Consider the following 15,389-nt stretch of genomic DNA (forward strand, 5'->3'; position numbering starts at 1 on the left):
AAAAAGACTGAAACAATTCACCTACATGAAAAAGGCCTGTCTTAAATTGGCCATTGATTTTTCCTCAGGTGTCATTTAGGTTAAATGCTTTGTGGTTTTCACTCCGAGCTGGAAATTGGTAAAAAAGTCCATAATTTGTTAGTCATCACGCTCAGGTTTGAGCTCATGCAAATCCAAGAAATAAATAAATAAGCCAGCAAAGATCTCAGCCAGAGAGGATTTATACGTCTCATGAAAGAAATACAAATGTCAAAAACAAAAAGGACAACGTTGGATTCCACGTGTTCAGCAACATAAAGTGGAAATAAATTAAATTTAACTATTTTATTACAGATCATTTTCTATTGCCAATCCCATCCCACACACATTAGCTTAAAAAAACAAAACAAAGTTTAAACCAGACTTGCTTTGTTGCCGAAATTAAAAATAAGAAAAAAGTGAACAGCAGCTCAAAACTGCGGGACATTTTCTTTTCCTTTATCTCCAAATTAGAAAATTACACTTACAACTTCAATTTAGTTTTAATTCACCACATTATAAACCTCTAAATGGTTGCTCTTTTTGTTTTCAAAAAAAAAAAAAGGAAAAAGAAAAACCAATGACAAAGCAACTTTTTTCCCTCTTCTTTTAATCCCATTGTACAACTCATGTTCACCAGGTGGAAATAAAAATCATTTAAGCTAATAAAATCAACTGCTTTTTACTTTTTTCTCCCTCGATTTTGCAGAAGCAGGATGTTTTTCAGGATCGAATCATTTTAACTGTACATAAACTTATTATTTATTGGGAAAAAGGAACATTTGTGAGACAAATGGACAAAACAAACTGTTTGGGTTTCTCACAGCCACCTGTGGCTAAAGGGCCAATCACGTCTGATCCGGAACAAGTCTGTGTTTCTTCTGTACAAATCCAGTGCACGTCCTCAACCAGTCCACGAGGCTTGTGTTTTTTATTTCTTTTAAATCGCATGAGGGAATGATCCGGTGGAGTTTACAGGAAAAACACCAACGAGATGGGCTCTAACAGTTCGACTGGAGGAGAGGGTCGCAGACGTTCAGCCCTGAGGCGAGGCAGTTCTCATCGAAACGGCTAAAAGTCACGTTACTCCTCCGAGTCTGGGATTATGTCTCTTCAACATAAAAAGAATTGTTACTTTTCCAATCTGCGTAAGGAAAAAAAATAATAATAAAAATAAAAAAAAGCTTTGTCCCATTAGCTTCATGTGTGACAAGAGGAGATTTAGGAATTTAACCTTTAGTGACCTTGAATTAGCCACAGAGTCCAGTGTCACTGGGACCAGCACATGCTCCAAACAATAAGGTTTAAGGAAAAATAATAATTTCCACACAAATGTACAAACATCAACAACAAAAAGCCAAACAGTTTGACCCTTACAGGTTACCACCAGGCTGTTCCTGTCCTTAAAGTGCACTCTCTGGACGTCAGAAAGACAAAACAGAGGATGTGTGTGTGTGTGTGAGTGTGTGTGTTTATGTTGGATAGATAAGAGGGAAGTGCCACTGTGTGTGTGTGTGTGTTGTGTGTGTGTGTGTGTTTATCCCCAGTCTTTTTCCCAGAGCGACTGTGAATCAGAGGACATGACAGTCTCAGGTGTGTGGAGGAGGTGTGGCAGAGTGCAGGTGTGTGTTTGAGTGTGTGTGTGTGTGTGTGTGTGTTGGTGGAGCTGACGTTAAAAAACGTAGCCCTCGCTGTAGGGGTGCGGTTGGCAGTAGGGCCCCTCCTGCACGTAGGCCATGTTCTCGTCAAAGTGCGACAGCGGCACCGTGTCCTCCTCGTTGATCTGCCGCTCCATGTCCGTCTTCAGCACCGGCCGCTGATTGTCGGGGAACGCCATGGAGAACAACGCCTCGGGGTCGCACACAAACTTGTACACGTATCTCTCGCCGGCCACCTGGCGAAGGACAAACATGATTTATTTTAATTTATGTAACACACATCTACAACCCTAAAAAATGGATGCCACATCCTTTGTACTAAAGGGGATCAGGATCATCCAGCCTGTTATCGGTGTTCGGTGCAAAAGCGTGCCTCTCTGATGGCATAGGGGTGCATTAATGCCTCTTGCATAAACCACATCTCACTGTAGGAATTAATCCCGACTAAAAGAACATTTACCATTGTAATGATGTAGAAATCCTATTAAATGAATTATTATTATTATTATTATTATTATTATTATTATTATATTAGAGTGTATATAAATCTAATGTATATAAAACTGTCAGAAAGCAGTCTGTGTGTTGTGGATTTACAAACAGAAGAGAAACAGTAAACAGATTTTATTTTATTTACCTCAATGTTGATGTGACCTCACCAGAACTGAAGCTGATAATGTAACAGTTTAAAATTAAAATAAGCTTATAAAAACGATCTATTCACCGTTAATTACTGAACTGGTTAGGAGATATTAGCTTCTTTAGCATATGTTGCTATAGCGTGTAGCACTCTGCTTACTCATGCTACAACTTAGCACTATTTATTAAATATTACAAGATGGTTTTTGCCTCTGATTTATGTAATAGTTACACTGTGTAAAATAATATATATTTAACTAGTTGTAGGTTTCTATTAGACAAACCTGACCTGTTGAGAAAATGGTTAGCCAATATCAGTAGAAACAAGTTTCATCCTATAACCAGGTATGCAGTGAACATTTTCTTAGAGTTGGCAGGTAAATATTTATTATTTATTACTATTATTATTTATGACAGATAAGAAATAATAAATCTACTTTATTACTAGTTGAAGTCAATTATTCAAGTTACTGACTGACTTCAGGTCTGTTTCAGATCATTTTTACTTATAAGTTATATATTTTTCCTGTCTATATCTACTGTAGCTGTTTTACATGACCGTTGAATAAATTAACATAATTAGCAATTATATTAATTTACTGTAAGAGTATCACAAAGAATTTGTGACAGATCCAGTTGCTGATGCCCTGTTTGTCAACATTTTTGCTCATATGCTAACAGGACGGAAAAGGCGGGGCTCACTCTAGTGTTCTTTAGCTCTATGCATAGACCTCGTCTCTCTGTAGGACTTAATCCACTGACTAGAAGAACATTAACCAGCTTATTTATTGTGGTTAAAGTCCCGTTTGAGAAAAGTAAAAATGAGTTTTGATCCATAGCAGGTGATCTTTTCATCCTTTTGTAAATACTCTTTGTGTCGTCTTTCTCTTTTACCTTTTGCATGATTCCCTTCTCGTAGTAGTAGCGCAGCGACCTGCTGAGTTTGTCATAATTCATCGCTGGCCGATTCTTCTGTATCCCCCATCGACGCGCCACCTTACACACACAAAAAACGCAGTCGGTAAACCGCGACGCCGGTTAACAGACAGCTGATGGGATTTTCCAATAAGAAACCTTGCGGCAGCTGAAATGTTAAACAAACTTATTAATCTATATTTTCTAATGACAGTAATTAGAGTGCATCCAGCCTGAGTGGACCTGACCAGGAATGTGTTCATTAGGAGCCTGTCAACACACTCAGCAGAGGAGGCAGCAGATGTTACTGCACCTGTCTCACAGACCACCCACCATCCGGGCTCGCAGTCCAAACCCACAACCCCACACTCCTCCCTTCTTCCTGATTTTTAATCCCGATTTTTAGCCTTTTTCTCCTCAAAATGATTGTTTTCTTAAATGTGTGTGTGTGACTTGTAACACCCGCCTGCCTTAAACGCAGAAGCATTAGCTAACATTTGTATCCTGCATCACCTGATGGCATGAAGGGAGCCCCCGTGAGCTGCAGCTGGCCTGCACCTTGAGACGCCGTAGGGCTCCGTGGACCACTGCCACCTACTCATCTATCTCCTGCTTCCTACACCCCCACCCCCTGAAGACACCCCCAATGGTAACTGAGCCCCACGGYGTGCAAAGTGGCATACACAAACCCAAACTGTTCCCATCTGAAAAAGGWCCAACAGACTTACATGTTTTGTTTTTTTTTTGTTATGTGAATTATAAAATGAGAGCGTTTCTAACAACCTCAGAGAAAAAAAGTCTGATTTTACTTTAAAATACTCATTTCTAACCCAGTACCACTTCACAATAACGCTCCCCTGATAGATGGCTTATAAATAGTTTATAGATAGGTTATTAATTAATCTGTAAACACTTTATAAATCATTAAATCATTAATTAGTGTTTATTATGCACTAATTAAGGACAAGAAAGAGACAAAACTGTCCGGTTTCTTGCCAAATAGTGATCCAATTATCTGGTTTCTGGCCAAATAGTGATCCAAATCTGTTCATGAACATACTACATCTAAAAGGTGCTATAATAAACATTCCAGACTAGGTTTGTAAGCACAATAATGTATTGGAAACACATAATATTGTACTGTATTACTGCATTATACATATCCACAATTATCAAAGGGAGCCTTATTGTAAAGTGTAAGACTGTACACTATTTATAAAGCTCCTTTATGGTATTTATACATGTTTATCAGTCATTGTCTTACACTTTACAATATTATATGTAAAATCTGTGTTTCCAAATCCTTATTGTGCTTACAAGGTAGAAACCTAGTCTGAAATGTTTAATCTCTTTAAATGTAATATGTACATGAATAGATTTGGCTCACTATTTGGCAAGAAACCAGACAGTTTTGACTCTCTCGTCCTTAATTAATGCATAATAAACACTTATTAATGATTTATAAAGTGTTACAGACAATTATTTATAAGGGGAGCCTTATTAAAAAGTGGTACTATATTTTTTTTACATAAAATGTGACTAAAATATAGGTTTTTATTCAATCCCATCTGTTTGATGAGGACTTCAGCTTTTTAAAATCATGGATTTGTTTGAACATGCGCCTCACCTCCTCAGGCTCTATGAGTTTGAACTCCATGCCGCGGCCGGTCCAGGCKATGAAGTGGGAGTTGGATGGGTCGTCCAGCAGAGCCACCAGGAACTGCCAGAGCTGCAGCGAGCCCCGGCGCTGGTACGACGGGCCTTCACGGTACAGCCCGGCCTCCTGCTTGATGTCACCTGCAGAGCGAGGAACAAACGTGCGACAGCGGGAAATGAAAATGGCTGCACATGAAGCCTTTATTTATTTATTTTATTTTTCTCAGGGCTGGGCTCACCTTCGACCTTTTCGGGCACCACGCAGGTATCGTCGTAGAAATGCCTCGCCACTTTGTCAAACATGCAACCTTCAAGAAACAAAGATACAGAAAGGATGATTGGGTGTAAAACTCTGTGAAAAGCAACATTCACACATGCCATCATCGGTACCTTCAGTCCTGCCAGCGTGAGCCAGGTAGCCGTCTTGTCGTAAGTAGACAGAATGGCAGCTAGGCACTTCTGCTGAAAACCAGGCAGAGAACGAGAGCGGGTGTTAAAAAGGCCCGAAGGTGGCGTTAAGAGTTCTTTCTCAGCTATCTGAGAGCATTCAGAGCCTGTTCACTCAATGCACCGGTGGCTCTGATTAAAGAAAAAGCCCTCCAGCCACGGCTTTGCAACGGCTGGCAGCCACAGGCGAAAGCACTGTATCAYACTGCTGATACTGGCCTGGAGCCGAGCGTCTCCACCCTGTGAGAACACAGGCCGACATGATGTAAGTTTTTCATAATGCGAGACCATGCTGCTACACTTGGGCTTTAAATACAAAACTGAATCAAAACAATCGATGTTAGCTTTCCCCCACAGGCTTAGCTAATGCTAAACTAAGCTCTTATGTTGCACATTRTAATTCTGCCACTATTTATTAGGGCTGCATAAAAATCAATTTATACTGTATAAATATTTCTATAGATGTACGATATATCGGCAACAACATGGGTATCAGACGATGTTGGTAATTTTTTAGTATATTGGTATCAGTCCGATTAGTAAAGCTGGGCCAATATTAACGTCTGATATCGATTTCCTGCTTGTCAGTGTGCATTGCATTGGCAATGCACACTATTGTGATTCGTTTCCCATCCAAGTTATCTCCACTTTGGCATGCTTCTCCTCCTGCATACTTTGTCCTAGAGCAGCCATTCTAATTTATATCTGTAAGGCTCCCGTGCCAGATGATGGCTATGCCTTTTGGTGCCTGTAAAACTTATAGTTTATGAAATATTAATGTTTAATAATTTATAATGGGAGTCAATAGAGCCTTGTATTGGTCCAACACTGCCCCCTGCTGTATCTACTCAGCACTGAACCATAGTTGAATAATATTTGATCTCAATAGTTCAGTGGTTACAATACTAATATGATTGTATTTTGACGTTTTACTATAATGTTGTCTTAATACTGCTCTATTGTTGTAATATTATGCAGTTTTGTGTCAATAATTGTATTGGCAATGTGGCCTCTTTCTGCACACATACAAACCAACCCCTGGCACCACCCTTGGCCACAGCTCCAATGGTCTGATGCTCAATGCCATGGACTTTCATGAGAGACAACAGGGTTCAAAACCCAGCTAAAGCAACATTAACAGAAAATCTCTACAAACTTCATATTGTCACACTATTACCCTTATTACAAACACCTGCTGACTTGACAAGCACAAAMTGGTGTAGAAAACACATTTGTACTTGGTCAAAGTTCATTCTGCAAGTCCAATGCTGCAGGCAAAGCCATGCTGCAATGATATGCTACATGGCAATGCACACTTGTTTTTACATCGTAAAAACCCATGTCTAGTTGCTGTTTGTGTTTCTGTTTCGGGAGGCTTGATGATTGGTCAGGTAGTATCTGTTTAATTGAGCCATGTCGGCTGTCTGGTCATTTTTTGTATGGTATTGAGAAAGACATAWGTGTGTTTGTGTGTAAATATATAACTGAGAGACCTCCCCGACTACCTGCATAGGTGACCCACCTCATCTTTAAAGGTAAAAGCTGGCTGTTACGAGCATCGCTGTCCGGCTGACGCTGAGCGAGGAGACGCCCTGTCTTCTGGTTTCCCACACTTATTCAAGTTAAAAGTTAGAAAAGCTAACACCTTACTTTCCTCCTTTTCTTCAACCTGCCTTTCCAAACTGTTATTTGCCTCAAATGTCTGTTTTTCAACATCTAGCTGGATGTTTGATGTTTTATTTAAGTGCTTAATTGACAAACAACGACGCTCGAAGCATGCTTGTTGTTGTTGGTTCTTAACTGTTATAGGAAACTGATTGCTCACAATTAAGTATACTGTAGTGGTTTTGTATGACTGTGTAAATAAATGATTGCATTTATTGATGGATCGAATTTAAATTCACTGCCTAAAGTCACTTATTGTGTTGTCCATTCACTTTTGCACAGGAGAAGTATATACCCAAAATAAAAAGATCCCATGCTAAAATACTTTATAACGTTATAAGAAGTGTAGGGTCAAATCCTACGTAATGCTGCATAATGCATAAATACTCAATGTGTTTGTGTAATATCTGTAAATATCAGTTATCGGCCATAAAAGCAATATTAATATCAGATATCGGCTAAAATTGTAATATCGATACAACCCACAACCCTTAGGGGGCAGTATAACGATGAGTTACATTTGGACACATTTTGTTTTTTATATTTATTAATATATAATATAATTTTATACTATTTTGTTGGTTTTGTTAAATTTGTGTCACAGAGAAATAAGTAAAAAGTAAAAATGTATTAATATGAGATCGAGCTGCACTGTATCGAGAATCGTATCGGCTAGGCGATACCTATCCCTATTAATTATCTTGTTTGCAGCATTTAAAACTTTGTTACTGTTTTTGGGCAGGAGAAGATATGAATTTTCTAAAACTAAAAYATGTTTTTGTCAATTTGTAAAATCTAAAAACTTTAAATAAAGAGCTGGTGAAATTCAGTCCAATAAAAATAGTAGCAGCAAGGATTTGGTACACCTTTTGTGTTTGACTTAAACATTTTTAATCCTGAAAAGTAATATTAATTTAATATTTGGTATCTTTTTAAACATTAGACAACAAAAATCTAACCTAAGCTCACTAATAACTTACGACTTTGTAATGGAGCCACTCAAAACAATTGAAAAGATAAAGATTTTTTTTATTTCTGAGTTTTTAAAATAAAGTCCAAATAGTGTAAAACCAAAACATGCTTTCAAACCTGGCAGTATTTGTTCTGTTTATTAATATTAGTGAAATGATGGAAGTTTTATTGGATAAACTTTAAACAAATTGAAATAAAACATGAAGCATGTACTTGAACCAGTTCAAAGTAAATCTTTACACCTTCCCGAAATAAATTCACAAAATTAATAARCTGTATAAAAGTGAATTTTCATAAAATAAAGCTAAATTTTAGGCTTTGTTTACAAAAACTGCCTTATTAAAAGTGGCAAATATGACTTGAGTGAAATGGGTCACTCTAGCTCTAACAATTACTACCTTTTCTGTAAATAACGTCGACTACGACACAATTTTCCGGAGGTTATTTAACTCATTTACATCGTTTCTCTCTATTTTTGTGAGAAGGTCCAAAGCTTCCAGAACCCAGATAGGATGCTATGATCAAAAACAAACAAATAGGTTACAAAGTGAATATTCAATAAACACACTGAGACCCTTCATTTAGGCCCATAAACATTTCTCTGAGCTTCATCAAAGTAATGGGCTTGTAGAGGAAATTGCCGCTAATGAAATTACCACTCCCCGCCCATCCTCTCTGACAGGCCTGCTCCAGTCAACATGCTCAACAATAAATGCTAATAAATTCACTCTCATGCTCCATCTTGCATGTATAGTAAAACACACAGCACAAAAGCACCGACAACACCGGAAAAACCTTTTTTTTTACCCAACATTTGATTTATTCTAATCACTGATGTTTGCAGATATCAATTAACTTGATCCTGTACCTAAGCTCACTAATAACTTACGACTTCATTATGGAGCCACTCAAAACAATTGAAAAGACATATGAAAAAAGATGTTTGTATTATAGTAAAATGTATTTTTTAACAAATGTCTGCAAAAAATGAATAATTGTGCTGATTAGCTGGGCCAAGCTCAGCCTAGTAGCTTCTTAGAGTGTTTGTAAAGACAAAAAGGATGTCTTTACACTGAAGCCCATGTGTTTCTTCTGGCATTATCCAGTGGTGTTAATTGGCATTTAGAAGCCACACAGTTGTGAAACTCTGTGATCACATCTATGGTACCAAAATGCGAGAAAACACCAAATTTTTCACAGTTATCTGGCTTATCAATGACTGAAAAAGAAAAAAAAAGAACTGTGAGCAGCGTTTTGGCAAACGATTGGGTGTAATACACAGTAAAAAAGATGTAAAAGAGGCCCCAGAGTTTTTTCTGCTTTCCCCCTGACTGGTCACACACACCCCTCCTCCAGCTCTGCCTCTCCTGGGTCTCCACTCTGCCGCTTTGTGAATGAACCCAGCCGTCCGGTGAATGTTCATTCATGTCCTGGTGYAGCCTCAGGCTCCGCACAGCCTGRTGATTAGGTCCCTTTAGTCTCCAACCAAAAGCAGAGCACAAGCGTAGGAGGGCAGCTTCTGGAACTGTGACTGAGCGTGCCCCCCACCCCCCCACTACTATTAGAGCTGCACAGGAAATGGTGAACGGCGCACAGACACCCAGCCCAACCAGAACCCCGGCCCTATTAATGGGCAAACTTAATAAACGCTCATCCCCTCCCAKCGCGTCCCCTCTCATTCTTAAAACGCTCTCTTTGCTTGTTAACAGTACCATCTGCAAAGCTGCAACTCCTTCCACTCTCTCACCTGAGTCGTAGGTGAAGTCCCTCGGCTCCTGTTTGATCATCATGCTGGCGGGGTAACCGTGGGGTAGAGGCGCTCCCATCATAGCCGGGTGCTCGAAGAGCGGGTCGGGGTACTCCTGCTTGAAGCCTTGTGGAGGGAAGGGGATGTTGGGCTCCGACATCTGCCTGTGGTAAATGGGCCGGCTGTCCCGAGCCATCGTCGGCGGGGAGGGAAACGAGTGGCACGGCTCTGAGAGCTGACGTCGAAATCTGAGGCAGGCAACAAATTAGGGTTTTCTCTGTTGTGAGTTTGTCTACAAAACTTCAAGATAGCTTGTATCTTATCACTACATATGCATTTAGCCAAACAGAATGTTGGGAATTCATTAAGATCTGATTTATTTATTTGTTAATATTCTATTTGTTACTCACCATCTACTGAGAACTCAAAAAATCAGTAGTGCTGGGCGGTATACCGTTTTGTACCGAAAACCGGTTTTTATTTTTGTTATGATATGACTTTTCTGAATACCGGTGTAAATAGCCCGAACACTTGCGGAACGCTTCGTCGCAGTAAACTGTTTCCCTGGGGACACGTTTCCTCGCAGCACCGCTAAATGCATTAGCATGCTAACATTTTTGTTGGAACAACTGGCCGCGGGTGGTGTGTTTCAGCCACTTATATGGTCTGATGTAAAAGAAAAACATCCTGTTTTCACCATCACTGAATAGTAAACAACTCTTCAGCGACGTGCACGGTTAGATTTAACGCGCTTCGTTATAATGGAGACGTTATTGCATGGCGACTCTAGCGTGCTTCTATTCTGAAAAGCCCGGGGGAAAGTAGTTTTGTAGTGCAGCGGAGTTGACTGGTGTGCAAGGTGAGTCGTCCTTTTAAGTTTTATTAACGTGTAACGATAGAACAGATAATGATTTTTTCTCAACCCTTCACGATCAGACCTAAATGCATGATTACTGTCTACAAGCAGGCAAAGAAGAAAAGAYGTACAAGAGGAGGGAAACAGTGATACAGAGGTACAGTAAAAGAAAAAAGTCAATAAGTAAAGTTTGTACATTTTATCAGCTGAGCTGTGATGAAAAAAATACCATCAAATACCATGAAACCAGTGTAATTGTTGAAAATACYGTGATATAAAATTTGAGTCATACCGCCCAGCCCTACAAGTTAGGTTTAACTGTAAATAAAACTGATCTGAAGGTGATGAAAAGGCTGCAGTACCTGTGGTCCATAGAGTAGGCGCTGTCAGGGAGGGGCTGCGAGGGCGGCGGTATGTGGGCGTAAGTCCTGTCTGGTTTGGGTGTTGGGGCGGCCGTGGGTGAGCCATGGGGCAGGGGGGACACGGGGGTACTACAGGGGGGCGTGACTGGGCTGGAGGGCTTCATTCCTGCAGGCTGCTTCTGCTCGTAGGCACTGTAGGTAATGAGTAAAAGAGAAAATGTGGGTAAAACTCATTTGATTTGTGTTGTATCTTAATTCTCTGGTAAATATAACAGACAGATTTACAATAGATGCTACAGTGTACARGCYTGTYACGATAACAAATTTAGCTGGACGATAAATCGTCTCAGAAATTATATTATTGCTTAAGATTGAAACGAYTCCTCGAATAATTCAMGTAATTTGATTACTAAAAATCCTCAAGGCAAATTAAAATTAAAAATAGATACTGGTAAACTATTTAGGGSACTTTTGTTCAGCCAGAATGTTATTTGTGTTACACTTCCACTAACGGCTACATGTGTATGCTAAGCGCTGTATTTAGCTATGGAGGGAGACATAGTCCTAAAACAGAGTGCCTAGAAAACRACAGAAATTGTCAAAAACGAGGGAACATTTAGCCTGACCCTTGCCTTCCTACACAGTTCTGCTCRGYTTCCCCTCACTGCTCCGTCTAGGATTTCTCCCATAAACAAGGATTTTTCCAGTAGAATTTCAACGAGCCAATTAGTGACCAGAAGGAGGAGTTTTGAACGACAACGTTGACTTTCTGCACCATTTTAGTCTGCCTGTAGTTTAGTAACGGCAGTGGGAAAAGTGAATGAAGCCGGTCCGCGTTGACAAGGCTTCCTAATCGAGTTAAATTTGTCACACAAAGCCTGCAGCATCATTTACAGCCACTTCGTTCAGTGAAGGTCCTTCTCTCTTCCCAGTRGCGGATGGTTGTTCACAGCGAGCACTATTTCTGGTTAGCTTCTTAGCTTAGCCCCCTTCACGGTCGAGCTGGTGCACTGCATACGTCACGCCAAACGTTAGCGATTGGATAAAATCAGATCCAATCGTTTTAAACTTCAACAGAGGCCACGCCTCCAGCAAGAACTCATTTGTCAATAGCCGAGAGTCCAGACCCTCTTCAGCAGGCTAGGGAAGAAGACGCTCCTCTTGCTAAATGTCTGTTCATGTGGCTCTCGTGCTACAAAAGGTTAAGGCCCTGTCACACTAGAAAACTTATGAAACTTTTTTTATGTCTAAATTGCTAATAAAAGTTGTGTATTTGATCAATTTGTTAGAATTACAGTATGTACATGCCTAAAAGAAGCTTCCAGTTGATTTTTTTCAATTCCGTTTTCAATGTGGACATCTTGAAAATTTTCACAAGTTGGCAGAAGTGGTCTAAAACATCATAGTGTGACAGGGCTTTTAGAGACCATGCACCTGGAAAACACCTGATGCCAGAGTTCATTTCTCCATTAGGAGGAGAAAAGGGGGATTCATGAAGAAAAAACAACAACAAGCAGGTTAATAACAAGTAGGTTAAATTATCCACCTCATCGTAGTGACGTACGCCGTACATTTCAAATTTCTTCCTCTCTGGTCCAACAAACGAATTGTCTTTTGTCTCCCTCTACAAAGTTTTCTTTAATGTGTTGTGTTTCTGAACACAACATCCCTCCGTTGCACTGTAGAAAAGTGTTTTTGGAGCTCGGGGGTTTACCTGATGCTGTACGGACACTTCTCTCCATACTGGAGTTTGAAGGGTCGCTCCTGGCTGCAGGTGGAGCTCAGCTCTGAACACGGGCTGTGCAGCTCCCTCTTGATCTTCAGCTGCAGACCGTGGAAAGCCACTGCGATGAGAGCGAGACGGAGATTAAGTCTGCAAAATGTCCACATTTCTCACAGGGTAAGATTAAGAAGAACGAACAGTTTGTCAAACATCAGGAAAATTAGCCATGTTGTGGTTAGGAAATCATTTTTCTMAGCGTCCACTCTGTAACGKATTTGACATCTCAGATYATCTCTTACACAAACAACACTTCRGATCTTATTTGTTTGTTTTTATTCCTGGCGGGGGGCTCTGTTAGTGAAATATGACAATCATAAAACTGGGTGTGCGGCGAGCTYCTAGAAATGCTTTATCTGCTTTCAGCTGGCTGTCAATACGCTCTAGACGACAACAACAGGCCCCATTGATCTGCTGGAGGAGGAGGAGAAGGAGGAGGAAGGTGGGACGGGGGGGCTGTGCTCTCTACCTATGGCCCCCACGGTGAGTCCGGTGCATCTGAGAGGCTGTTAAGTGCCTGATCAGTCCTGATTAACATCCCATCATCTTGAGTCATGATCAACGCTAATCCGATTGACTGCGCCTCTGACGAAAACCCAGTCGGTCCGAATGAAGTCGGGCTCAGGTTGCCTCGCCGATCGCCGTCTCGCCGCGACTGCACACAAAGCTGCTGTGAAGCCCCCCTCAGCCAGCGACACTCCATCAAACACAGAGTTTGTTTCTAAAAGGAGCTTCTTCCTGAGCGAAAATCAAACTCATCAGAAATTATGAACGGAGAGGAACTCCATCAAATCTTAAAAGCGCCGGAACATTTAGACATTTGACGACAAGAGGCTCAAATTTGTGGTTCTGGACGGTTTCAAGGCTGCTGTTGAGCCGCTTTCTCACAGCTGACTGACAGCTGCCGTACGAGCGGGGGTCGACCTGCCAACACTACATGTGACGCAGAGCCGAGCCCCCGGGGGGGACGGGGCATGACGGGGCTGAGGGCTTGTTCACAGCCCGCGCTGGGGGCCTGACCTTTCCAGGTCATCGACCGGGGGTCAAAAAGACACTTCCTGAGGGGAGACCTTTGACGGCACTGGCATGGCAAGAGCCACGTTTGGAGCTCAAAGAGTCAAAACGAAATCTTAGCTCTGCTCGTCAAGATTCAAATCAGTGTCAGCTGCAAAAAAACCCTCGAACTTCTTATTTGCTTGTACATAAATGCTTTTAATTTCTTTCTATTAATCGAAGTCGAGCATGTGGGTTTTTTGGTTCAAGCGTTAAGAGTTTTACCTGGAAGTGTCACCTCAGCCTTTAACAATAGCTTCACGTGTGCAGCAGCAGCAGAGTCTTAAATTAGAAATGGAAATGTCACAATAGATTTCGTCAGTGGGGTGCCAAGGTACACAAATCAATAGTGAGGGCACCGCCTCGGAGTAAAACAGAGACTTCCTTTCTAGTCCAGAATGTCATGCCCATCACTGCATGATTGCTCTCATTATCTACATATTGATTAATCAAGATGGAAAGCTGTTTAGAAGGAGCAGTTAAAACAATTATCCAGTCTATTTTCAATGCAAATGTTTTTTTTATCTCTTATATTTTCAGTGCAGTTGACGTAAACACGAAGTAATTTTCCGTGATATTTCTGATTAGAGATCTTTGTGCTGAACGTAAAAAGGAACAAGATAAAAAAAATGTCATTTTCGGTGCAATTTGTTTGCAGTCCCTTTGAAACGCACAATCAAACTGTTGGCCCACACGGTCTGGTTCGCTCAGGAACAGAGTGTGAATTCTGGCAGATATTTCTCCGGTCCATTCATAAAAAAATACAGGTCTTTTGGCAACCGCGAAAAACCTTCCATTCCATTTTCACCTACAGTAGGTGCTCGCCTTCGCTGTTAAATGATGGAGGCTCAGATCTGCCGGTAACGTGTGGCCTTCATTTTACACCTCCCTCTTACTCCTTCATTTCCTGCTAAGTTATGCTAATGGTAAGCATCTGTGTCGGAGTTCGAGACAAAGAAATCGCTCCTTCTTCTCCTTCAGCCTCGTGTCACTTTCGCTCCTCACGCTGCTTCTGCGCCGCCACGGTGGAGACGAGTACGCTCTGACATTGAGAGCTGCTAAAGCTGCTCGGAACGCTTGACGAGAGGCCGAAATGTGCGTTAACGGCAACAGATTTTTACGCTCGTTTTGAAGAAATTACAATAAGCGGATTTAAATTAGGCCTGCACGCCTGTTCCTTTTCTTTTATTCTCAAGAAAATCTGTTTTCTTGAAGCTGTTGGTCACATTCAGACAAATATGAAACATATTTTACAACAAAAAGCTGATGCTAACGGGTTAACATGAGGGGAGTTTCACAGTTTAAACATTAAATAACTGCTTTTTTAGATTTAATATAAACAAAACTGTTTGATAGATGTGCAGTGATGGTTTTAGGATGTAGGTTAGTTTCATTAGATTAAAAAAAAAGAAAACTCTACTTTGGTTTCATATTTTTGGGCAAACCTTAAGTTTGTGTTTTAATAAATTTCCATCCCATTTAATAAAGCTTCAGTTTTTTTTACCCCCACACACCGAACCTCACCGGCCATGCCTCCGTCTCTCGGACCGGTGAAACCCATATGGGAGCGCTGCCGGCTGGGATGCCTGCTCAAGTGCCCAACCACGGTGCCCTCGCCCCC

General features: G+C 40.9%; 1 protein-coding gene across 8 annotated transcripts in view; it reads right to left on the reverse strand.

The window, feature by feature from the left end:
* Nucleotides 1-203: 203 nt before the first annotated feature.
* etv1 (ETS variant transcription factor 1) overlaps nt 204-15,389 on the reverse strand; it is a 25,785-nt gene continuing 10,599 nt past the window's right edge. For 5 of the 8 annotated variants that reach the window (XM_014019011.1, XM_014019010.1, XM_014019008.1 and 2 more), the window contains 8 exons: nt 12,650-12,779; nt 10,936-11,127; nt 9,718-9,965; nt 5,277-5,348; nt 5,126-5,194; nt 4,858-5,027; nt 3,210-3,311; nt 204-1,912 (listed from right to left, as the gene is read on the reverse strand). In XM_014019011.1, coding sequence (XP_013874465.1) covers nt 1,691-1,912; nt 3,210-3,311; nt 4,858-5,027; nt 5,126-5,194; nt 5,277-5,348; nt 9,718-9,965; nt 10,936-11,127; nt 12,650-12,779 — 1,205 coding nt within the window. In that variant the 3' untranslated portion in view covers nt 204-1,690. The remainder of the gene's footprint in view (nt 1,913-3,209; nt 3,312-4,857; nt 5,028-5,125; nt 5,195-5,276; nt 5,349-9,717; nt 9,966-10,935; nt 11,128-12,649; nt 12,780-15,389) is intronic. The other 3 variants (XM_014019009.1, XM_014019013.1, XM_014019007.1) reach the window with 2 other exon arrangements.

This window comes from Austrofundulus limnaeus, unplaced genomic scaffold, assembly GCF_001266775.1.
Source record: "Austrofundulus limnaeus strain Quisiro unplaced genomic scaffold, Austrofundulus_limnaeus-1.0 Scaffold207, whole genome shotgun sequence".
In the NCBI taxonomy this organism is placed as follows: domain Eukaryota; kingdom Metazoa; phylum Chordata; class Actinopteri; order Cyprinodontiformes; family Rivulidae; genus Austrofundulus; species Austrofundulus limnaeus.